The sequence below is a fragment of the Panthera leo genome, chromosome D2, assembly GCF_018350215.1.
Source record: "Panthera leo isolate Ple1 chromosome D2, P.leo_Ple1_pat1.1, whole genome shotgun sequence".
In the NCBI taxonomy this organism is placed as follows: Eukaryota; Metazoa; Chordata; class Mammalia; order Carnivora; family Felidae; genus Panthera; species Panthera leo.
The window spans coordinates 70531309-70556961 of record NC_056689.1 but is presented as its reverse complement, the minus strand read 5'-3'; the positions used below and the strand labels follow the sequence as shown (position 1 = coordinate 70556961).

The 25653-nt window shown below is 37.3% G+C and overlaps 1 protein-coding gene across 2 annotated transcripts in view; it reads left to right on the top strand.

The window, feature by feature from the left end:
• CCDC186 (coiled-coil domain containing 186) overlaps positions 1-25653 on the top strand; it is a 51972-nt gene that overhangs the window by 12061 nt on the left and 14258 nt on the right. For both annotated transcript variants that reach the window (XM_042907434.1, XM_042907435.1), the window contains exons 3-7: positions 4848-4974; positions 11710-11838; positions 16881-17093; positions 18026-18145; positions 25458-25562. In XM_042907434.1, coding sequence (XP_042763368.1) covers positions 4848-4974; positions 11710-11838; positions 16881-17093; positions 18026-18145; positions 25458-25562 — 694 coding nt within the window. The remainder of the gene's footprint in view (positions 1-4847; positions 4975-11709; positions 11839-16880; positions 17094-18025; positions 18146-25457; positions 25563-25653) is intronic.

Genomic DNA, 25653 nt, shown 5'->3' with positions numbered 1-25653 from the left:
CACTGTTCTGTTTCTAAAATTTATCCGTGATACTTTATATAAAGTGAAATCATAGTATTTGTCTGTTTGCAGTTGGCTTATTTCACTTAGCGGGTGTCCTCAAGGGTCATCCGTATTGTAGCATCTGTCAGAAATGCCTTCCTTTTTATGGGTGAATATTTTATGTATATACCATATTTTGCTTATCCATTCGTCTGTCAGTGGACATTTGGGTTGCTTCCACATTTTGGCTATTGTGAATAATAGTACTGTGAACATGAGTGTACAAATTCTTCTTGAGACTCAAGTCTTCTCTTAAAAAAAAAAAAAATTTTTTTTTTTTTTAACGTTTATTCATTTTTTGAGAGACAGAGAGGGACAGAGTGGGAGCAGGGGAGGGGCAAAGAGAGAGGGAGACACAGAATTTGAAGCAGGCTCCAGGCTCTGAGCTGTCAGCCCAGAGCCTGATGTGGGGCTCGAGCTCACGAACTGCAAGATCATGACCTGAGCTGAAGTTGGACACTTAACCAACTGAGCCACCCAGGTACCCCGAAACTCAAGTTTCTTCTTAATACTACCCTAAAACTGGGGCGCCTGGGTGGCCCAGTCAGTTAAGTGTTCAACTCTTGATTTCGGCTCAGGTCATGATGTCATGGTTCGAGAGATTAAGCCCTGTGTGAGGCTCTGTGCTGACAGCACGGAGCCTGCTTGGGATTCTCTTTCTCTCTCTCTCTCTGGCCCTTTTGTACTGTTTCTCTCTCTCAAAATAAATAAACTTAAAAATACTACCCTTGGGGTGCCTGGGTATGGCTGCTTCTCATATCCTTACTGGACTGCTGCTGTTATGAATAAACTATATGCTTTTGTGCTTAGACCTTCAGTGCTTTTACCATTGTTAATTTTTAGGGTAACTTCCTTATTTTCCTTTTGTACTGTTCTTTCAGACCCTTTTTATTTTTTTAATTTTATTTTTTATTTTAAAAAATTTACATCCAGATTAGTTAGCATATCATGCAACAATGATTGCAGGAGTAGATTCCTTAGAACCCCTTACCCATTTAGCCCATCCCCCCTCCCACAACCCCTCCGGTAACCCTCAGTTTGTTCTCCATATTTATGAGTCTCTTCTGTTTTGTCCCCCTCCCTGTTTTTATATTATTTTTGTTTCCCTTCCCTTATGTTCATCTGTTTTGTCTCTTAAAGTCCTCATATGAGTGAAGTCATACGATTTTTGTCTTTCTCTGACTAATTTCACTTAGCATTATACCCTCCACTTCCATCCACATAGTTGCAAATGGCAAGATTTCACTCTTTTTGATTGCCAAGTAATACTCCATTGTATATACATACCACATCTTCTTTATCCATTCATCCATCGATGGACATTTGGGCTCTTTCCATACTTTGGCTGTTGATAGTGCTGTTATAAACATGGGGGTGCATGTGTCCCTTCAAAACAGCACACCTGTATCCCTTGGATCAATGCCTAGTAGTGCAATTTCAGATCCTTTTTTTGAGATTGTCTCTGATGTGTCTTCCCACTTTGCTCAGATCTGGACTCTTCACTTTAATGCCCCTCTTGTAAATTGTGAGGTGTTGTACATTAAATAATAATAACAGCAAATACTTACACGCTGTTGATTATATGCCTGGCACTTACATATATTAACTCATGGAATCACAGTTCTCTGTTGTATGAACTATTATTCCCATTTTTCAGATGAGGTACCCGAAGCACAGAGAGATTAAGTCAAGGTCACATGCTAGTAGATGCCAGAGTTAAAATCTGAGCCTAGTTACTTTGGCTTCAGAAGATTTTTTTAATGTGGTTATCTGAAATGAACTAGTTGTATTAAATTTATCTAAAAATATTAGGAATACAGTAGAAAATTCTTTTTGCCCCATCCTGTCTGAATAGTGGCCGCGTGGTAGACTGGGCTAAGCACAGTTGTGGTCAGAGGCCTGCTGTTGGAGAGTCCCCCTTCCACCTGCAAACTCTGTTTTGTGGTTCATATCAACCTTTCTGAACCAAACATTTTTCATGTCTGTGAGGGGGATGACATCTGATGGAATTGTTTGTACACGTTAAGACATTTAAAAATACTAGATATTATTTTTAACTAAGCTCATCTTTTGTTATACACATAATATTTTATTATTTTATTTTATTTTTTTTAACATTTATTTAGTTTTGAGCGAGGGACAGAGCGTGAGTGGGGTCGGGGCAGAGAGAGAGAGGGAGACACAGAATTTGAAGCAGGCTCTGGGCTCTGAGCTGTCCACACACAGCCCGATGCGGGTCTTGAACTCATGAACCACGAGATCATGACCTGAGCCGAAGTCGGACGCTTAACCAACTGAGCCACCCAGGCACCCCTCACATGATATTTTAAATTCCAAAGAAAATGCTTTGTAACTCGGCTTAGCTCTAGAACAACTATTTTTTTTTTTCTTTCGCCTTCATTTAATATTCTATAAAGAAAATTACTTTTCAGTTCCTTTGGTTTAAATTTTCCTGAATCAATCTATTTCCAAATGTCTTTGTTTACACATCCTTGTCTCTATTTTCTAACATCAGTATATTGTCCAAGGTCCCAACCAGAATTCTTAGGAACAGTTGTGCATCGGATGTGACAATTGGAGGGTTTGCTGCTCTTCACTTCTGCCTCGGTAAATTGTTTACTTGTGAACTATAGCCAGGATTCTTGTGTTGCAGGTAGTTTTCTGCAACAACTTGAATGTGTACCTAAACAAATAAATAATCTAAGTTAAACCACTGTGCTAAAAAGGCTTGGATAAACTTGCATGCTACATTCTTTTCCTTCCCAAACATTTGTGTGACTTGCTTCCTCACTGTATACCCGTGCTCTTCAGAGAGGCCTACCCTGCCTTATCTAAAATCGCTGCTCGAGTTGCTCTCTACCCTCATGCCCTCCTTTACTTTTCTTAAGAGGACGGGATCACTTCCTGACATTTTATTATATGTTGTTTATTTTCATTTTCTCCCTTCGAATGTAAACACCATGAGGGTGGAGATAGTTTGCTGACATACTTGTAGCACATAGAACGGTATAGGGGGGGCTCCTGGGTGGCTCAGTTAAGTGTCTGACTCTTGGTTTCAGCTCAGGTCACAATCTCACGGTTTGTGCATTCAACCCCCATATAGGGCTCTGTGCTGACAATGTGGATCCTGCTTGGGATTCTCTCTCCCTCCCCCCCCCCACCGGCCCCCCTTGCTTGCTCTCTCAAAGTAAATAAATAAACTTAAAAAAAAAAAAAATAGTATAGGTACATAGTAGGTACCCAGTAAGCATTTGTTGAGTAAATGAGCAAACTTCAAAGTAGGAGAAAGGCTTGGGCTGTGGAATTAGACCTGTAGCCAAATCTCAGTTCAACCACATACTAGTTATATGACCTGGAACAAGTGCTAGGCTTCAGGTTTTTATTTTTTTGTTTTTTTCCATAAGACATAATAATTTCACAGACTTAATAATTTCATAATCCTGAACATTAAATGAAATAATGCACTTAAAAATTAACTTAGTAATTGAGTAGTCAATGTTAAGTAATAGCTGTTGCTATTCTAGGGGCACCTCAGTGGCTCAGTTAAACGTATGACTCCTGATTTCAGCTCGAGTCATGGTCTCATGATTTGTGAGTTCGAACCCCTTATGGGGGCTTGAGATTCTCTCCTTCTCTCTGCCCCTCCCCTGCTCACGGTCTCTCTCTTAAAACTTTAAAAAAAACTTTGAGAGTGGGAGGGAGGGGAGGGTGGGTGATGGGTATTGAGGAGGGCACCTTTTGGGATGAGCACTGGGTGTTGTATGGAAACCAATTTGACAATACTTCATATATTGAAAAAAAAATAAAAAAATAAAAAAAACTTTGAAAAAATCTAAAATATTAGCTCTTAACTTCCTTAGAGGTCTTATTTTATAGTTCTGAGTTTGCAAGGTTTTGTTTATATTTTTCTAGGGGACTCAATGAAATTTCTGCTTCAACTTTTGTATTTTGTTTTACATATTTTTTATTTTATTTTTAAAATTTTTTTATTAAAAAAATTATTTTAATGTTTATTTATTTTTGAAGGAGAGAGAGACAGAGTGTGAGTGAGGGAGGGGCAGAGAGGGAGAGGGAGACATGGAATCTGAGGCAGGTTCCAGGCTCTGAGCTGTCAGCACAGAGCCTGACGCGGGGCTGGAACTCACTGCCAGATCATGACCTGAGCCAAAGTCGGACGCTTAACCGACTGAGCCACCCAGGCTCCCCTATTTTATATATTTTTAATTTTATTTCAACTTCTTCTGTAACTATTACTAGAATATCACTGAAATATTCTTAAAATAAAAAGCAAGATTTTTCACCCTCAGTATTGTGGACATCTGGGGACAGATCATTCTCTGTTGGTGGTGGGGCTGTACTGCATTATAAAATGTTTAGCAGCATCCTTGATCTCCACCCGAAATAATCCAGTAGCAACCCCCCACCCCTGATGGGGTGACCAAAAATGTCTCCAGGCAAATGTCTGGAAGGGCTTTGCCCTCAATTATGAACCACTGATCTGGAGGAGTTCAAATACTGAAGGGATGAAGTGCATATTTGAGGTACCCAAAGAAGTAAACTTAAAAGAATTTGGTTTTCTTTATAGGACTATATTTTCACTTGATTTGAAATATACAAATTTCTAGCAAGAAGGTAATAGCCTGACCTCTAGAGAATTTTTTTTTTTAAGTGTAATGTATCATTATGAAAGGATTACTTAGGAATGTTGATGTATTTATCATAAGTACCTGTAATCTGCAGATAGATTCTATTTCACATCTCCAGTTTTAATTATGCTTTACTTATACCACCCTTTTTATATTTAGGTTAATTAAAGAAAATAAGAAGCATCAGGAGCTCATCTTAGACATTTGTTCAGAAAAAGACAATTTAAGAGAAGAATTAAAAAAAAGAACAGAAACAGAGAAGCAGCATATGAACACAATTAAACAGGTAAAAAGACAAAAATCTTTAAAGACTATACTTCAATTTATAAAGTAAATACATTCCTGAAAATTTGCGTATAAATTGAAGTTCTTTAAGCTAAATTGTATTTTAAATGCAGAGGATTGATTGGTATATAAAGCATTCTTTTTTATGAAGTGGAAATTATAGCCTGATTTTTTTTCCCTTATGTAAATTTAAATTCTTACGAGACATGTGAGTGTATTCTATATATAATGGAGATCAGAGGAAAAAAGGATTCAATTTGGTAGTAAGAAAGACTATTACCAATTAAGGGTGGAAGTAATATATACCTTAATGTTAGTATGTGGCATTAGAATATTTTTAAGCTTATAGTTTAAGATGATTCCATTCTCAGTATTATTGTGAACTATACTGTGAAGATTGGCTCTCCTGCTTCAGATTTTATCTGGCTAGCTAGCTTCTCCAGTTTGTCTTTCCTCTTTTTCTTTCCTTTAAAAATTTTTTTTAATGATCTCTGATGCATGGATTAGCAAATTGAATATTCAGACTAGTAGCAAAGCTGAGCTGCTCTTTATCTTTCTGAGCTGCTTTTTTCTCCCCCCCCCCCCCCCCCCCCCCCCCCGTGGACAGGATTAGAAGCATTTTAGCCTTAAAAGTCTTCCCTTTTGTCTCATCCTTCACCAAAAACTATATAATGAAAATAATAGTAAACAATTCATAATAATAAAAAATTAAACCAAGCTTCATTTGCTTATGTTTTGGTATACTTAGTGCATTATTACAAAGTGATTGTATTTGTACATTTTACTTATTTAATCATTATTTTTATATGCTTTAGAGCTACACCACATGTAAACCAAACTTAGAATTTTAAAGTACGAGGGAGTCTTAATAAAGGGCTGAAGCCACATGTTGGTAGGCAGGTCACTGCTTATGACCAGAAACTTCAGATTGAATAGATGGGAGAGGACCAGAGTTGTTCATTTCATGAACTTGTTATTAGCCACATATAGCCACTGAGCACTTGAAAGATAGCTAGTCCAAATTAAGAAATGCTATAAGGTAAAACAGACACTTAATTTTGAAGACTCAGTATAAAAAAGAAGTAAAATCTCTCAACTTTCCATGTTGATTATGTGTCAAAGTGGTAATACTTTGGATACATTAAGTTTAATATTTCAGTTTTTGCTTTTTAAAAATGTGTCTACTAGAAAATATAAATTATACTATGGCTTGTATTCTATTGGACAGTGTCACTCTAGGTAATTTTGTCATAAGGAAAATTAGTGCACGTGTTCCATAAGCTAACATTTAGGGATTTTTTTCAACAGCTTTTTTGAGATATAGTTTACATACCATACAATTCACCCACTTCAGATGTACAGTTTAATGGTTTTTAGTTGTACATCTTTTACCACTACAGTAAACTATTTTATCACCTCCCAAAGAAACCCCATACCCATTAGTAGTCACTCTTTATTTCCCTCTGAACCCCTTCTTTCCCCGAGCCCTAGGGAACAACAACCTACTTTCTATGTGTTTATCTCTTCTGCGAGTTTCATATATATGGAGGGATGTAACATGTGGCTTTTGTGTCTGACTTCTTTCAGCATGTTTTCAAGGTTTCATCCAAGTTGTAGCATGTATCAGTTCTTCATTTCTCTTAATGGCTGAATAATATTCCATTGCATAGATATATAGCATTTTGTTTGTCCTTTTATCAGCTGATGGATATTTGAGTTGTTTCTACTATTTGGATGTTAAGATAATGCTGCTATGAACATTCATGTACAAGTTTTTATGTGATCAGTTATATGCTTTCATTTCCCTTGGCTGTATACTTGGGAGTGGAATTGTTGGGTCATATGATAATTCTATATTTAAGTTTTTGAGGAGCTGCCAGACTGTTTTCCAATGTGGCTGCACTATTTTGCATTCCTACCTGCAGTGTATGAGAGTTCACTTTCTCCACATTCTTGCCAATGCTTGTTGTTACTGGACTTTTTGTTTTGTTTTTGTTTATTTAATGTTTGTTTATTTTGAGAGAGAGAGAAAGAGCATGAGCCAGGGAAGGGGCAGAGAGAGAATCCCAAGCAGGCTCCTGCTGTCAGCACAGAACCCAACACTTGGCTGGATTTCATGACCATGAGATCATGACCTAAGACAAAATCAAAAGTCTGACCCTTAACTGATTGAGCCACCCAGGCACCCCTGGACTTCTTAATTATAGCCATCCTAATAGGTGTGAAGCAGTATCTCATTGTGGTTTTGATTTGCATTTCCTTAATGACCAAGGAAGTTGAACATCTTGTATATTTCTGGAGAAATACCTATTTAAATTCTCTGCCCATTAAGAAAGATTTTTTTTAGTTGTCAAGTTGTAATAGTTCTTTTATATTCTGAATAATAAACCTATATCAGATATATGGCTTATAAATATTTTCTCCCATTCTTTGAATTGTGTTTTCGCTTTTTTTTTTTCTTTTAAGATCTTAATTTTTTTAAGTAATCTCTACACCCAGTGTGGGACCCAAACTCACAATTCTGAGATTGAGAGTCATATGCTCCTCTGACTGAACCAGCCAGGTGCCCCTTTTTTTCACTTTTCTTGATAGTATACTTGAAACACAAAAGCTTTCAAATTTGATGATGTCCAATTTATCTTTTTTTGTGTATGCGTGTGCATTTGGTGTCATATGCAAGATTCCATTGCCAAATCCAAGATCGTGAAGATTTACCCCTATGTTTTCCTTTAAGGGTTTTATAATTTGGCTTTTATATTTAAGTTTTAATTCATTTTGGGGCACCTGGGTGGCTCAGTCGATTAAGTGTCCGACTTCAGCTCAAGTTATGATCTCGCGGTTCGTGGGTTGAAGCCCCGCATTGGGCTCCGTGCTGAACACTTGCTCAGAGCCTGGAGCCTGCTTCAGATTCTGTGTCTCCTTCTCTCTCTGCCCCTCCCCAGCTTGCACTCTCACTCTCTCAAAAATAAATAAATGTAAAAAAAAAAATTAATAAAGGTTTTCATTTTGAGTTAGTTTTTGTGCATAGTATCACGTAAGGGTTCAGCTTCATTCTTTGTGGCTATTCCATCGTCTCAGAATCATCCCTTGAAAAGACTGTTCTTTGTTCTTCCTCCATTGAATAGTTTTGGCATCTTTGTTGAAGATTGTTTGATATATGGGTTTATTTCTCGACCCTTAATTCTGTTTCATTGATCTCTTTGTCTTTTGTTCCAGTAGTACCAACACTACCTTGGTTACTGTTATTTTGTAGTAAATTTTAAAATGGAGAAATGTGAGTTCTTAAACTTTGTTCTTTTTCTTTCTTTCTTTAAAGTTTATTTATTTATTTTGAGAGAGTGCCAGCAGGGGAGGGGCAAAGAGAGAGAAAGAGAGATCCCAAGCAGACTCCACACTGTCAGCACACGGCTGGACAGGGGCTCAATCCCACGACTGCAAGTTCACAACCTGAATGGATATCAAGAGTTGGACATTTAACAACTGACCCATCCAAGAACCCCTGTTCTTCTTTTTCAAGATTGTTTGGCTGTTTTTAATTCCTTAACATTTCCATATGAATTTTACTCTCATGTCGTCAATTTCTACAGTGAAGCCAAGTGGGCTTCTGATAGAAATTGCCTTGGATCTGTAGATTCATTTGGGGTGTTTTACCATCTTAACAATAGTAGGTCTTCTACTTACATGGATGTCTTTCCATTTATTTAGATCTTTAATTTCTTTAAACAGTGTTTTGTAGTTTTCGGAGTGTAAGTTTGTACTTTCATTAAATTTGTTCCTGGAGTATTTATTCTTTCTGATGCTATTGTAGATGAAATTATTTCCTTAATTTCATTTTCAGGTTGTTAATTACAACTGTATAGAAGCATTTAATTTTTGTATATTATGTCCTGTAACCTGCCGAGTTCATTATTCTAGAAGGTTTTTTGGTGAATTTCTTAGGATTTTTTGAATATAAGATCATGTCATCTGCAAATAGAGAGTTTTACTTAATCCTTTCCAATCTGAGTAGCTTTTATTTCTTACCTAATTGCCCTCCCTGCCTAGACCTTCTAATATGGTATTGAATAGAAGTAGCAAGAATGAATATCCTTCTCTTGTTCCTGATCTTAGGGAGAAAGCTTTCAGCCTTTCACCATTAAGTACAAAGCTAGCTGTGGGTTTTTAACAGATGCTCTTTATCAGGTTGAAGAAGTACCTTTTTATTCCTACTTTGTTTAGTGTTTTGTGTTGTTGTTTTTTATTTTGCTCAGTGTTTTTTTTGTCATGAACGAGTATTGAATTTTATCAAATGCTTTTTGTGTATTTATTGAAGTGATCATGTGTTTTTGTTCTATTGATATGGTACATTACATTAGTTGATATCTGGGTGTATAATGCCAGCCTTGCATTACTAGGATAAATCCCTCTGGGCCATAGTGTATAATTTTTTTTGTATATTACAGAATTGGTTTGCTAGTAGTATATTTTCCATTGACTGAGGATTTTGGTACCTACAGTGATAAGAGATACTGGTCTTATAGCCCTTTTTCTTGTGATTTCTCTGGTTTTGGTGTCAGAGTAGTACTGACCTTATAGAATGAGTGTTTCTCATTCCTTATAGAATGGAAGTGTTTCTTCTGTTTTGGGGAAGAGTTTGTGAATAATTGGTATTCCTTAAATGTTTGGTAGAATTTATCTGTGTAGTCTCCTGGGCTTGGATATTTCTTAGTGGGCAGTTTTTTTTTTTTTTTTTTTTTTTTTTTACTAATTCAGTCTCTACTTATTATAGGTCTCTTCAGATTTTGTTTTTTTTTTCTTAAGCCAGTTTTGGTAGTTTGTGGCTTTCTAAGAATTGTCCATTTATTTCATCTAAGTTAAATTGGCCATAGTATTCATTCATACTGTTTTATTTCTGTTACTTCTGTAAGATCTGTGTGCCCCTCTTTCATTTCCATTTGAGAAGACCCCCGCCCCCCACCAGCTTCTTTTTGGTCAGTCTCCCTAAAGGTTTGTCAATTTTGTTAATCTTTTCAAAGAACCATTTTGTTGAATTTTCAGTTTTTCTATTTTCTATTTCATTAATTTTCATTCTAATATTTATTTCTTTCCTATTGCTGGCTTTATTTAGGTTTCGTTTCCTTTTCTTTTTCCAGTGTCTTAAGATAGAAATTTAGATTATTATTTAGGATCTTCTTTTTTATTTTAATTTAATTTAATTTAATTTAATTTTAACGTTTATTTTTGAGAGAGAGAACATGTGTGCACGCAGGGGAGGGGCAGAGAGAGGGGAAGACTGAGAATCCCAAACAGGCTGTGCGCTGTCAGCGGAGAGCCTGATACAGGGCTTGATCACACGAACTGCGAGACCATGACCTGAGCTGAAATCAAGAGTTAGACGCTTAACAGACTGATCCACCCAGGCGCCTCTTTTATTTTTTTAAGATTTTATTTTTAAGTAATCTCTACACCCAGCGTGGGGCTCAGACACACAACCCCTTGATCAAGAGTTGCACACTTTACTGACTAAACCAGCCAGGCGCCCTGAGATCTTTCTTTTTTATTAATAGGGGTGTTTATAGCTATAATCTTCCCTCTAAAGACTGCTTTAGATACAACCCTTAAGTTTTGGTATGTTGTGTCTTTATTTTCATTCACCACCTTGTATTTTCTAATTTTCCTTATGATTTCTTCCATTAGTTATTGAGGTGTTAATTTCTACATATTTGTGATTTTCTCAGATTACTTGGCTGTTATTGACTCTAGTTTCATTCCATTCTGGTTGAAGAACATGCTTTATATGATTTCAGTCTTTTACGTTTATAGAGGTTTGTTTTATGACCTGGCATATGTTCAGTCCTGGAGAAAGTTCCATGCATACTTGATGAGCATGTGTATTCTTCTCTGGTTGGGTGGAATGTTGTATAGATGTGTTAGATCCAGTTCTATAATTTTGCTCAAGTCTCCTATTTCCTTGAGAATCTTCTGTGTACTTCTGTCCATTATTGAAGTATTGAAGTTTCCAACTATTGCCTTCTTCATTTCTGTCAGTTTTTGGTTCATGTATTTTGGTGCTATGTTATTAGGTACATATATACTTAGAATTATTATAGATTGACCATTTAACCATCATGAAATATTCCTCTTTATCTCTGGTAATGTTTGTTTTTTTTTTTAGTTTATTTTGCATCTTAGTATAGCCACTCCTCTTATGGTTGTTTGCAAGCTGTATCTTTTTACATCCTTTTCTTTTAGTCTGAATCTTTGAATTTAAAATCCCTCTTATAGATAGCATATTGTTGGATCTTGTTTTTTTATTCCAGTGTGATAATCTCTGCCTTTTGATGTGATTATTTAACACAATCTCACTTAATGTTGTTATTGACAGTGGATTTGTCTGCCATTTTTTTTTCCTATATGTATCATGTCTATTTTGTTCCCGTTCCCCCCTTACTGCTTTCTTATGCATTAAGTAAATATGTAACATTTAAATTTCTTTCATATTTTCACTATATTTTTTTATTTCCTTAGTGATTGTTCTGGAGCTTACTATATACATCTTACCAGAATCTGTGTCAGCTTTATACTTACTTACTTCTAATGAGATTTAGAATTATCGCTAACATTTACTTTTGATTTCTGTGTTTGAAGTATATTCATTACTTCCTCTGTGTTCCTTTTCATTGTTTATATTTATTTAATGTGTTGGTGGCCTACTTGGTATAGCTATGAAAATAACTGGAAATAATTTTCTTTTCAGTTAGAATCAAGAATAGAGGAACTTAGTAAAGAAGTTAAAGCTTCCAAAGATAAACTAGTAGCTCAAGACATTGCAGCTAAAAATGCAGTTCAGCAGTTACATAAAGAGATGGCCCATCGAATGGAACAGGTATTTTTCAAATCAATATCATTATTAACTTGATATTCTGGTGACTCTTTCTTGTTTATTGTAAACTAACTTGTTAGACTGTTTTGAGTATCAGTGGTATCTTAAGAATAGGTAATTAATCTTTTTAAAAAATGCTAAAGCAATGCATAAATACATGCTAACTACAAAAATATTTTTAAAATTAAGGAAGTATATAGAAAAAAAAGTGAAAGTCCTCCTTCATTTGTACTTCTCTTTTCCTGCCCCCAATCCCTTTATATCCCACTCCTTGTTCTGTAGTAATTATTAATATTTTGGTTATGTATCTTATCACATACATAGGTATGTCACACAAGCTTATGTGTATGTGTTCATATACTTATTCCTCCTACTTTTTTTTTTTTTTTATGTTTTATTTATTTTTGAGAGAGAGAGACAGCGTGAGCAGGGGAGGGATAGAGAGAGGGGGAGATACAGAATCTGAAGACAGGCTCCAGGCTCTGAGCTGTCAGCACAGAGCCCAACGTGGGGCTCGAACTCACAAACTGTGAGATCATGATGTGAGCCAAAGTCGGATGCTTAGCTGACGAAGCCACTCAGGCGCCCCCTGATTCCTCCTACTTGATTGGAATCTTACTGTATATCTTTTTGGGAGGTTTCCTACTTAATTCATTTTGGTAATATTTTTGAGTTGGTATATATGGATTTCAGAAGAGATCATTTTAAGTATTGTTTTTGTGTTATTATTGCCTGCACTCTTAAGTATAGGATCTTAGTCATCTTCATTTCTCTATTCATAAAACCTAGCATAATGCCTAACAATTGGTCCTTATGGTGAATTGAATCAGAAAGTGTTACCTGCCTGCTAACACTGTCAGTGAGATGGAGCCTGTTCTTTCTGCCCTAAAGCTACTATCATAGGTAGCTTTCTGGAAGAACTTTAGCAAACAGTTGATCCTCAACCTTTATTTCTGTGATTCTTTACAATATGATGATTTAAAATCTATGCTCTCAGCTCTCAAACTTTTTGTACTAATTGAAGAGAAATATAGAGGATGAGACCTTAAGAGTTTGTTGGTTTTAGTAGACTCAAATGTAACTGATAATTAGAACCACCAAGCTTTTTAAAAAATGTATTCTTTAGAGTTTATTATATTTTCAAATAAAAACAAAATAGTAGTTGGATATATACAATAACAATTCAAACAGTAAAAAATGAGGCTTCTTCCAAACATTTTCTCCCATTTTCCCCCTTCCCAGAGGTAACCATCGATGCCAGTTTCCTGTGTATTTTCCCCAAATGTTTATTGCCTAGACAAGCATGTGTGTATTCTCCTTCCTTCCATCCCCCCTTTTTAAAATAATTGGCAACATGCTGCATTCACTACTATGTAATTGTTCTCTCTATAATGATGAAAACTATAGGTGAAGTTATTAACATTAGCTAGTGTATTGAGATTTAGCTATGGGCCAGGCCACGTTCAAAGCACTTTACAACTTATTTAATCTTCACAACAACCCTACGAAGTGGGTATTATGGTGTAGATTTTGGAGTTCATTTCATTTAAATATTTATAGATCTGCTTCATTCCTTTTTACCCCTACCTTTTCCTGTCAACTTTTTGAAAATTTTTAAGCCTGTAGAAAAGATGAAAGAATAGTAAAATGAACACTGTTTTATCCTTCATGTAGAGTCACCAAACCTGGTTAAATTTTATTTAGAAGTAAATTCCCAGCATGAGTGTGCACCTGTTTATGCACACGCACACACAGTACATTCCCCAGTTTAATTTTCCAGCTTGAGGTTTCTCCATTTCTCAGACTGCAGGTAGAATGAATACGAACCTCAAACTTCCAGGAGGGTAGGCTTATATTATAAATTCTCAAGGACTTACAGCATGTTCCCTTTATACCCCCATTCCTGGATTGGGAAATGTCCACAGGGCAATGAAGAGTTCAGGCCTAGCATACCATTCTGGATTCCTGCTTCCTCTTAGCTTCTTGGGCCCTGGGGGTTTCTCATACTTTGTTGTGAGCTCAACTGTTTATTAAAAGAATATTTGTTGTATTTCATCTAAATTTTTGGTGTTTTAGATGGGGATGGTTTATCTACCATATTTTGAGACCAGAACATCTTACATTTTATCTTAATTTTAACTGGCTATTGAATCCTATTGAATATCTTATTCCTGCTTTCTATGTGTTTATCCAAGTCAGTGATAAATATCTTAAACTGGTCAAATCCAAAGACTTACTGGCTCCTCTTCCTTTATCTGTACCCTAAATGGACAGACTTTTTGCAGAAGCTTAAGCAATAGTTACTGTATGATCTTGTTTAATACTTCCAGCAGTTCTGGGAAGTAGGTGCTGCCATCATCTGGGTTGAGACCTAGAAATGTGAACACTCAGCACCCCACGTTATTCCTTCGCAGCGGATCCACGGATGACCGAGAAACAGGACATCCCTCGCATAGTCCAGAACCTCATACTATTCTACTTTATTTTAATTGTCTTTTTTTCTGGTTTTTCTGCTTCCCATCTCTCAATTTCAGCGAAGCTACCATCCTGCCACCAGTTATCTTACTAATTCGTTTAATAAAAGGTTTGATTTATAAACCCTTTGGCTTCCCATTGCCTGTAGGATAAAATCTTAACTCATTAGCATGATAAGAGAAGCCCTTCTTCCTTTGAAGATGTAATCTCTAATTAAATCTGTTTCATAACTACTTCCCCCCACCCAGTCCAACCAACATACTAAATTTAAATCCTCCAAAATGTCTTGATATCCTCAAAAAAGTTATGCTATTTTATACAACTAGGCATTTGCGCTTTTGTTCATGTTATATGTATATATGTTGTTTATATAATGTGTAAACATTTTGTTTATATGTTATTCATACCTAGATAATGAGCTTTTCTGGGACAGAAGCCACAACTTGTTCTTTGTGTTTCCAAAAGCTAATACATTATCTGAACATCAACTTATGAAACTAGACTTCTTTTTAAGTTGATATTATCATTAATTGCTTTTCCTAAGAACAGTTATTCAATTATCTAAAAATATAGCTAATTCCGTTAACCAGTTCCAGCACAGTTTTCTCAATCCTTGTCTACAATTACGTCGTGAAATCCTCAGGGATCTCTGACATTCCTATTCCAATATTTCCCTTAATTTTTCCTGAAAATTAACAGGTTATTTCGGGGGGGGGGGCGGCCAATTGGACAATTTTGAAAAGTATTCGTATAGTATTCTGAGTGTCTACTAGATGTGCTTATCAGCTATAGCAGAACTTCATGAAACGTTCTTTGTCATGTACTTTTCATCAGACCATGGTAGCTTTACCTATATTCTCTTTAACATTATATCTTCTTCAATTCAGTTATAGTATCAGTTGGTATTTACCACTAGATGCCAATGAAAAGCCCTAAAGTTTAAGGTTTCATCTTTTATAACATAAGTATGTGTTCCATCATATTTGCAAGCTGTGAGTGTAAATTTACTTAAATGAAGGGCTATCTGTAGAAGTTTTCATTGCATGAAACTTCAGGATATGGAGCACTGGCTTATATTAACAGAATTTTGAGAGTATATAGATATCACAATCCAATTAGGTATTTTTTTTTTTAACGTTTATTTTTCAGACAGAGAGACACAGAGCATGAATGGGGGAGGGTCAGAGAGAGGGAGACACAGAATCCAAAACAGGCTCCAGGCTCTGAGTTGTCAGCACAGAGCCCGACGTGGGGCTCGAACTCACGGACCGCGAGATCATAACCTGAGCCGGAGTCGGCCGCTTAACCGACTGAGCCACCCCGGTGCCCCTAGATATTTTTTTATTAAGTGAAACGCTTTAGAAAAGTTTTTCATATACAAGAAATCAGATGATCATTCATTAGCTTACAGTTAGCGAGGGAGCTAAGATTTTTAGATTTTAGGAATTGTCAGCCATATAGTCAGGGTCCTGGCAGAAAACAGAAACTGCCGATTTGAGAAGGTAATGAAAGGACTCTTTACAAAAAAGTATGGACAAGGTTTAGGGGACCCAAAGGAAAATGCGGGGTCTTGAGATGCTAGAGGAGCCACTGTTACTCTTTGGGCTAAAGGAATAAGGGGAGGGAGCAGGTAATGCAGCTCAGAAGGGTTAGTTGTATAGTGTGGACACCTGACACAGACAGTGGCCTTCCGCGAACCTGTGGTGACTCTGGAGGAGCCAGATCTCACTCATTGCCTGTAGTTCTGATCTGCCTAATGCCTCCCGTTGACTGAATCCAACTGGAAGTATGAGGGCAAGGGAACTTATTGATACGGTCCATGATAGTCATCTTCCCAAAGCACAGGGTGGGATAGGAAAGAGTGGAAGAGTGGATCTGGAGGAGTAAATGGGAAACAGTAACTATGTCAGCCAAAGGAAAAGGAAAAGGAAAGAGTAAAGGCAAACAGTAGTGATAGTAATTTATTGGCTGTATCTTTTTTCTGTAATTCTGAATTTTTCCTTTCATTTAAAAATTTCATGACACAGGCCTGAGAATGTTGTGCAAAAAAACCCAAAAATACATTGGTGATACTGTAGAAAAATTTTATTTTATTATTTTTTTGTTATTTAAAATTATTTTTAAAGTTTATTTATTTTGAGAGAGACAGAGCATAAGCAGGGGAGGGGCAGAGAGAGTGGGGGACAGAGGATCTGAAGCAGGCTCTGTGCTGACAGCAGAGAGCCCTACGTGGGACTTGAAATCACGAACCATGAGATCATGACCTGAGCCAAAGTCAGATGTTTGACTGAGCCACCCAGGCACCCCTATTATTTTTTTAATAATTGTTCTTGAGAGGGAGGGAGAGAGGAGGGGATGGGCAGAGAGCAAGGGAGACAGCGGATCTGATCTGTTGTCAGGGCAGAGTCGGATGTGGGGCTCTAGCTCATGAACTGTGAAATCATGACCAGAGCCAAAGTTGGATGCTTAAGCCACTGAGTCACTCGGGTGCCCCAGGTATTACTTATTTTGATTGATTTTGATTTTGTTTTGCAAAAAAAGTTTTATTAATGCTGGATATTTTTTCAAAGGCCAACAAAAAATGTGAAGAGGCACGCCAGGAAAAAGAAGCAATGGTAATGAAGTATGTAAGAGGCGAGAAGGAATCTTTAGACCTTCGAAAGGAAAAAGAGATACTTGAAAGAAAACTCAGAGATGCAAATAAAGAATCTGAGAAAAACACTAACAAAATTAAGCAGCTTTCTCAGGAGAAAGGACGGTTGCACCAGCTGTATGAGACAAAGGTATAACGTGGTGCTGTTGTACCTTAGTTGAAATGTATTCTTTTTGCTTTTCTTTAATCAAATAATCATAACTTAATGTGGTTAAGTCACTATTAAACATAAAGTGGTTTTGTTAGTTTGCCTTCTAAGAACATGAATGTTTTAGTAACTTTAATATCTCATTACTTGTCTGCAAAAAGTCTTTGCTGGGAAAAAATGAGATTGACACATGTTTATTAAACAACATTTTCTTGACAGGTATTTTTTTAAAGTCCTCTTTTAATATCTATATGTTGAAGAAATGAGAGTCCTGCTTCAAAACATTTTATTTTGGTAAAATATATACATAGTGTGATCAAGATGTAAACAATTTTTCAGCCAGAAGTATACAATTTGACTGAATCTCAATGTAACAGTTATTTATCATAGAATTTATATTTTTCTTGCAGAAAAACATGTTCTTAGATGCTTGCCCCAAAAGATTTAATTACTGAGCTTTTTAGAGTCCTTACTGTTAACTAGCTGCCTCATGGCATGGTCTTATTTCTAGTGGATTATCATTTCTTGCTGATGAATGTTATTTTTTTTTTATAAATTAACTTTTAGTTCAGAAATGTTGTCATTGTTCTCAGGAATTCTGGAAATATTTAATTTGTATTTTGCCTGAATGCCAGCCAGTTGAGAAGAATCATGAAGGTGTGCTTGTACTTGCAACGTATCTAGTTGGTTAAAATGTAAATGTTAATCATCTTACGTCTATTAATTTGATGTAGGGTTTTGCTACTCTCTTAATCATTTGAACTTTAAATTAGGTTTACAGCTTGTAGGTTATAATATGCTAGCCCCTGAAATACAGTGTTAATTGCACTGATTATTTTGATGAGGCATAAAAGATACACAAAGAGTTGGTTGATTGTTTAAGTGAAAAATATGACCTAGTGATATTGTTTTAGGAAAGTGAAACTACTAGACTCACCAGAGAAATTGACAAATTAAAAGAAGATATCAACTCTCATGTCATAAAAGTAAAATGGGCACAAAACAAATTAAAAGCAGAAATGGATTCACACAAGGTAGGTACTGTAATGCAATGGAAAAATTATTCAAACCAGTTTTAAGAGCAAATGCAATAATAGTTAATGAGGCATAAAGCTTAATTTAGTGACTTCTGTGGAGTAGGTGGGGCCTAAATATTTGGTAATTGTGAAAAGATATTTCCTTGCATGATTTACATATTAAATTACACTATTAAATTTTATCATAAATTTAAAAAATATTAAACTTTGTCATTCATTGTTTATAAATCCAAAATTGATTTTGTTCTTCAAGCATTTTTTGATATCTATATTTAATATTAAACATTGTCAGAAATTTAGGGGAAAGAGGGGAGTCTGTGGGTTATTTATAAAAATTAAAAGTAAACTCTGAAAATTTAAAAGGAATATCAGTGATGCTAAGATTCTTATAATCAAGAAATATAAATTCTTATTTATGTGGTGCCTGGGTGACTCAGTCGGTTGAACGTCTGACTCTTGACTTCAACTCAGGTCATAATCCCAGAGTTGTGGGATTGAGCCCCATGTGTGCCACCAAGTGTGGAGCCTGCTTAATGCTCTCTCTCTCCCTCTGTCCCCTTCCCCTCCCCAGCTTATATGCACCCTTGTGCACTCCCACTCGCTCTCTCAAAAATAAAAGAAAATAGAGGCACCTGGGTGGCTCAATTGGTTAAGTGTCAGACTTCGGCTCAGGTCATGATCTCATAGTTCGTGAGTTCGAGCCCTGTGTTGGGCTCTGTGCTGACAGCTGGGAGCCTGGAACCTGCTTCAGATTCTGTGTGACTCACTCTCTATCTCTGTCTCTCTCTCTCTGTCTCTCTCTCTCTGTCTCTCTTTCTCTCTCTCTCTCTCTCTCTGTCTCTCTGTCTCTCTGTCTCTCTCTCTCTCTCTCTCTCTGCCCCTCCCCGACGTGTGTGCACGCACATGCATGCTCTCTCTCTCAAAAATAAACATTTAATAAAATTTTTTAATAAATAAATATAAATTTTTATTTTAATAAGAGTATAATAAAGATTTTAAGAATGTTTCCATATCTGTTTATTATGAATATAATTGCATTGGTATTCTGCCTAATGAGTATCATTTAAAAAAAATTAATATAATGATAAGTGATCTTAAAGGCTGGTATGTGATGCCATGATTTTAAGCACCAACTGAACTGGTATAAGAGTTAATAAAAATCTGAAGATGATAGATGTGAAGTAAAAGAACAACTTCAAAATAGGATTTAAACTGAAGAGCAGTATCATTTATAACAATTGCCAAGTTTTCAAAACTAAGATTAATGATATTGTTTAAAACCATAATCATAGGTTATCTCACTAAATAATTCTAAGTAGAACTGTTAATAACCTTTGGATATTTGCATATAATATTATCAGAGAAAACTGTTGGGAGAAGTGTTGACAGTGGTGACAGAATAGAGAATGGCGGCTGTCCTCAAGTTCTGAGCTAAATGCTGATCCGCACAGGAGTGTTGACGAGCTACACAGGCAGAGAAGGAATTGCCAGAAGGAATTAGGAGCGGAAATCCTTGCAGTTCACACAGGCAGGGCTGTAAATCATTTAAAATTTCCCTTTACTTTAAGTTACAGAATGAAGAATTAAAATTCCAAATCCTACATCATGATAATGATTTCCAAACTATCCAAATTGCTTCAAGATCTGAATATAATAGTGGGTCATATCTAATATCTGTGGCACTTTTCTCCTCATTATCTCTAGCCCTAAGGGATGGGATGCTGCAACTTATTAGAATACTAGCATTGGAGTGTGAAAAGTGAAAGGCTAACATTTGGTCTTCTGTGACCATATGTGTTAAAAAATTGGTAATAATAGATACTTAATGGCAGCTTTGAGGTGAGATGAAACCAGATACTTTGTAAGTAGGTTAGAGAAATAGTTTAAGGCTGACATAATGAGGTCACGTGGTGTGGATTGCTAGAAAACGAAAATAAGCATATTGACCTAGTATGTGGAAATTAGAAATTAACCAGTTTTTTTTTTAAGGCATTTATTAACCAGCAGGTGTTTAACTGGGCCTTCCTCTGTGCACAGCACTGTATGAAATAATATGGATGCTGTAAAAGCCATGGAGGACCCAGTAATTGCTTTGAGAGAGTGTCTGGAATGGGATCCTGGTTACCTGTTATACGTATTTACCTAGGAGATGTGAGGTGGCGTCTCTAGATCAAAGGATGCAAAGATTTAATGACCGTCTAGGCAGTATAGGCCACCTTTTAAAATGTGAACAAGAGCCAGAACTCTCATAAGTTTTTCTCCAGGCACCCTTTCCAATTTTAGTTTCTGCCCACCCAGTCCTAGGTATTAATATTGAAGTTCTGGATGTTACTGGATTCACTGTGATCATTAACCGCTGAGCAGGCCTCCAGAGGTATTACCAGAAACTAAGTCTTAGTTAGATCGGATAGCTCCTTCATCAGTAGAATTATCAATTGGATCAGACAATGGAAATAGTTTCACTTATTCCTTTTCTGAAACTCCTTTGGAAGTTAAATTGAAATGTGTTTTTAACGCCTAGCTTCTAAAAACAAAAGCCTTTTATTTTTAGTGTAGTGAAGGACTTTCCCCACAGTGTACCTCATATAATTGTTCACCTACCTGGTTGCTACCTATTTACCTACTTAGTCCCAGGATAAAATAATCTCACTGGAGCCTAGATATGGCCAGCAACAGATGTGGCAGTAGACTGTAGCTTGACTGTACTGGGTGCTTGCTAGACAATTTTGCTTCAGAGAAAGCTTGAGGAGTGGATTCTTGGATATGAGGACAACATCTAAACCCCCAGATGCAAGAGATTGTACTATCCTGCAGACCTAATGTGCAACTAAGGGTTGGTATATTTTATAATTTATTCCCTCAACAAGACTCTGCTACTTACGATCTGTGCTCTTCTCTGAAAGTTATCATGTTGTCAGTGATAACTTCATTCTTGTATGGTTTAACTTATAAAGCCCACTAATTAGAAACTAGTGCTCACTTTTAATTAGCTTTACTGTTACCTCACATGGTAGAAGTATATGTTCAGTTCTATAACTCTTCTATAACTATAATTGGTTGCATTATGGAGTAACAGGGTTCAGTTTAGCCTCCCACCTTAAAAAACTTAAAAAAAAAAAAAGAAAATATATGAAATGAAGGTTTTTAGGTTTGGGACAACAAAGGCAGCACAGGACAGTGATCCCTGAGAGAAGGGAATCAAGCAAGATGGAGAATTTGCAGGTTGCTGCAAAGAAGAAGAACCCAGACAGATCCCAGCAAGTCTCCATGAATTGAGGAGACAAAGTTTGAAGTATGGGAAACAGGGTAGAGTACCAGAGAAGAGAAAGATTTGGAGATTTGCACTGTGTTCCCTTCAGTTCATTCAGCTCAGTACTAATCAGTATATGTGTATGAGAAAGAGGTGGAGTACTCAGAAAGGAGTAGGGGTGACAATTCCTAGGGCTCATAAGAGCGGCTCACGTTTCCCCCAACCAAGAGAGAGCGCTCTTAACATACAGGGCATCCAGTGGTCCTCAGAAGGGTGTTGCTTTAGCAGTGGGGACTAATTAGCCCAAATTCAAAGTCTGTTATGGACCCATCTTACAAAGCTTTGAAAGAAAACCTCAAATCAAATTGTTTCAAATAACCGTGTCCCAGAAGAAAGCCCAAAATACTTGAATTCAGAAATCTCTAGGATCTACAAACTTAAAATTGACAGTGTCTGGAATCCAATAAAAAATTACCAGACATGCAAAGAAGCAGGAAAATATAGCCTATAATGAGAAGTAAAGAAAAATCAATTGGTAGAAACAAAGCCAGAAATGACCTAGGTGAAAGAAGTAGGTAAGGGTGTTAAAACAGCTGTTATAAAAATATAGTCCACATATTCAAGAAGGTAAATAAAAGCATGAGTATGTTAAAAGTAGAGACATAAAAGGTGAAATGGATGTAACGTCTGAGGTGAAAAATACAGTGGGCAGAATTAACAAGATTAGATACTATAGAAGACAAGATTGGTGGACTTGAAAAACATGAAACTTTAAAAGCTATGCTAGTTAGTGACTCCTAGATTTATAACTTGGACACAGAATTCCAGATTCATATAGTCCAGTGGCTGTTTGGCATCTGACATCTGGGATGACTCACAGGCATCTTCAACTGAACATGTCTAAAACTCAGTGGATAATGTGCCCGCCCTCCATTGCTTCCCTTCTCAGTAGATGGCAGTTCAGTCTTGTAGTTGCCCAGGCCCAAAACCTGAGGATTGTCCTTGAATTCTCAGTCACCATATCCAGTCCTTTAGCGACTCTTCGTGCTCACTTCTTTCAGGTCTTTACCCATCTGTCACCTCTCAGTGTCACTTTCCCTGGCTCTCTCAACATTCATACCTCCCTTCAGACTTGCTTGTGCCCTTTATTTTTACTCCCTAGCACTTGTCACTATCTAATATAACGTTTTACTTATGTATTTTATGTATTATTTATGATCATCACTAGAATACCAGCTTTATGAGAGTAGATATTTTAACTGTCTTCCAGTAATATTTCCCCAAATCTTAGAACAGTGCCTTACATGGCAGTGAACACATAATATCTTAACCAAACTTATTTTGTTCGATTATTTAATAATGATTTAGCATTAAGGAATCTCTCAATTGCTGGTTTTTGAGTGGAGTACCTACTGTGTGCCTAGCTATTTCAGTTATTGATATGAAAGTGGGAAAAAATATATGAACGATTTTTCTCTCCCCTCCCCTCTTCAAGCTAATACTCTGATATCAAAAAAAAAAAACAAGGTTTGAAAAATTCTCCAAATAATTTGTATTTTAGAAGTGATACTGAGTTTTTTTTTTTAATTTTTTTTTAATGTTTATTTATTTTTGAGACAGAGAGAGACAGAGCATGAACGGGGGAGGGTCAGAGAGAGAGGGAGACACAGAATCCGAAGCAGGCTCCAGGCTCTGAGCGGTCAGCACAGAGCCCGATGCGGGGCTCGAACTCACGGACCGTGAGATCATGACCTGAGCCGAAGTCGGACGCTTAACCGACTGAGCCACCCAGGCGCCCCGAAGTGATGCTGAGTTTTAATCCAAACCAAGTTTTTACTAGAAGACCAGCAACTGGAAGTGTCTAGCTAAGTACTTAATTGTATGAGAGATTATAATAAAAAATGACATGAGAGAAGCGGTGTGTGAAGATAGGTGCAATTTAGATGGTTCAAAAGACGAAGACAAAGACGTTCAAAGTGGAGGAACAACAAGAAAAAAGGAAAAATGGGAGATGAGTATTTGATATTTAGCAAGACCGGCCTACCTACAGCAGAAAGTTTATATTAGTGATTCCTTGTTGATTTAGCAAATATACTTGAACAATAAACATGTGGCAAGTACTAAGCCGGGGGTTGTCCAGAAGCTGTGTACTCAAAGGGGGGAACACGAAAGCTACAGTACGGCGTATACATTGTTATACCCTATGATGCCCCGGATTCTGTCTATGGGAAGGCAGAATAGCAGCATCTACCCCCTTCTGACTAGCAGCTACCAGGAGGTCATACCTAAACCCTCGTCTCAAATCCACAGGATAGCCCAGACCATGGGACTGGATGGGTGCTCTGAAGGAGAACTTTGGAAAATGAGCTGCAGAGCAGGGCTGTATCTGAAAAATTGCCACAGGAAGCAGGAAGCCAGTTGAGGATACAGAGAAGGCAACAGCAAAGAGGGAAAAAACAGTATATTGTCTTGTAGTAGAAACAGAGGAAGGCTATCCAAAGAGTCAGAAGGGGTCAGAACTGGAGCAGGTAAGTCAAGAATTAAAAATGAGAGAAAGTAGTTGGATTTGGTAAGGGTAGTCCGTCCAAACCTTCAGAATTGCTATTTCAGGAGAGTGGTTAGGAACAGAAACCAAATCACAGCATGGATGTGTAAGACAGTTTCGAATAGATACCATGGCTGTGAAACAACTGTCTTTTGTGTGTGTGCAAAGAGCTGTTTAACGCTGTGTTCGTCTTGGCTTATCATGTTAGTTACTTGTAGCGATTTACTTAAAACTCTGTCAAATTTAACTTTATTTTATGGCTATCAGTTAACTGCATAGGCCGCTTTATTTGTTGTCAAAAGCATAAAGTGTTATTTCTAGAAAATATGTGACCCCTCAGTGGCAGTGCCAAGACAAGAACTTTCTCTACTCTGATCATTGTTCTTACCGTTCATCACGTTACTGTGCTCAACCTTGTCGCTGTCTGTGAGGGACAATGTTTTCCTTCCCCAGTGTAGGGAAGAACCCAGTTCTCCCTACTGTGTCTTTCTTCCCTGTGAGTCTCCTTTACTTTTACACAAGACACTTGACCTCTGACACTTCTGGTCCACCAGATGGGTGGAGGTTTTCCCTCCCTGCAAGTAATTCTCTGTGAATACCACCTAGGTGTCCTGCAGTTTCACTCGACTCTGACACATCTCCCTGGAGGTAGAGCATCGGATCCCACAGGTTAAGGGTTCGGTCTTACAAGAATGCCCACCCACCCCCTGCCACATACATACTTCAGATGTTATCACCCGTGCTTATGACCAACCAGCTATGGATCAGAAGTTGCAGCCACCCCCTCCTTGGGTTGGAAATTTTCCTTAAAGAACTCAGAGAAACACACGTTTACCGCATTATAAAGGGTATGATAAAGGACACGGATGAACAACCCGATGAAGAGCTGTGTAGGGTGGGGTCTGGAAGGGTCCCAGGCGCAGGAGCTTCCATCCCCATGGAGTTGGCGGGCGTCCCCCTCTCAGCGTGGTCGTACTTGCCAGCATGGAAGCTCTCTGAACCCCACACTTTGGGATTTTATGGAGGCTTTGTTAAGTAGACATGATGGATCGTCAGCTCCATCTTCAGGCTTTCTTTGGGGGCTAAAAATTCCTGGCTTCTAATCATGACATGGTCTTTTTGGTGACCAGCTCTCATCCAGGAGCCCACCTAGAGTTGTCTCATTAGAACAAAAGACACTCCTGTCACTCAGGAAGTTACAGGGGTTTCAAGAGCTCTATGTCAGGAGCAGAGGCCAAGAGCAATATTGCAGTGGGTTGCCTGGGTGGCTCAGTCAGTTAAATGTCCGACTCTTGATCTCAGCTCAGGTCTTACTTTCAGGGTTGTGAGTTCAAGCCCTGCGTTGGGCTCCACGCCCAAAAACACACACACACAAACAATATTGCAACAAGAAATGCTCCTAGTGTTCTTATCACTTAGGATACTACAAGGGTTTTAGGAGTTTTGTGTCAAAGACCAAGGCAAAGACCACTATGTATTTTTTTCTTGTCTCACACTGTCTTTTGTCAATGCAGGAAACCAAAGATAAACTCAAAGAAACAACAACAAAGTTAACTCAAGCAAAGGAAGAAGCAGATCAGATAAGGAAAAATTGTCAGGATATGATAAAAACGTATCAGGTATGCTTAACTTTTCAAATAGATTAGTAACAAAATTGCACCAAATATCAGTACTCGTTTTGTATCTCCAGTGTTTGTAGTGTGGAATGGA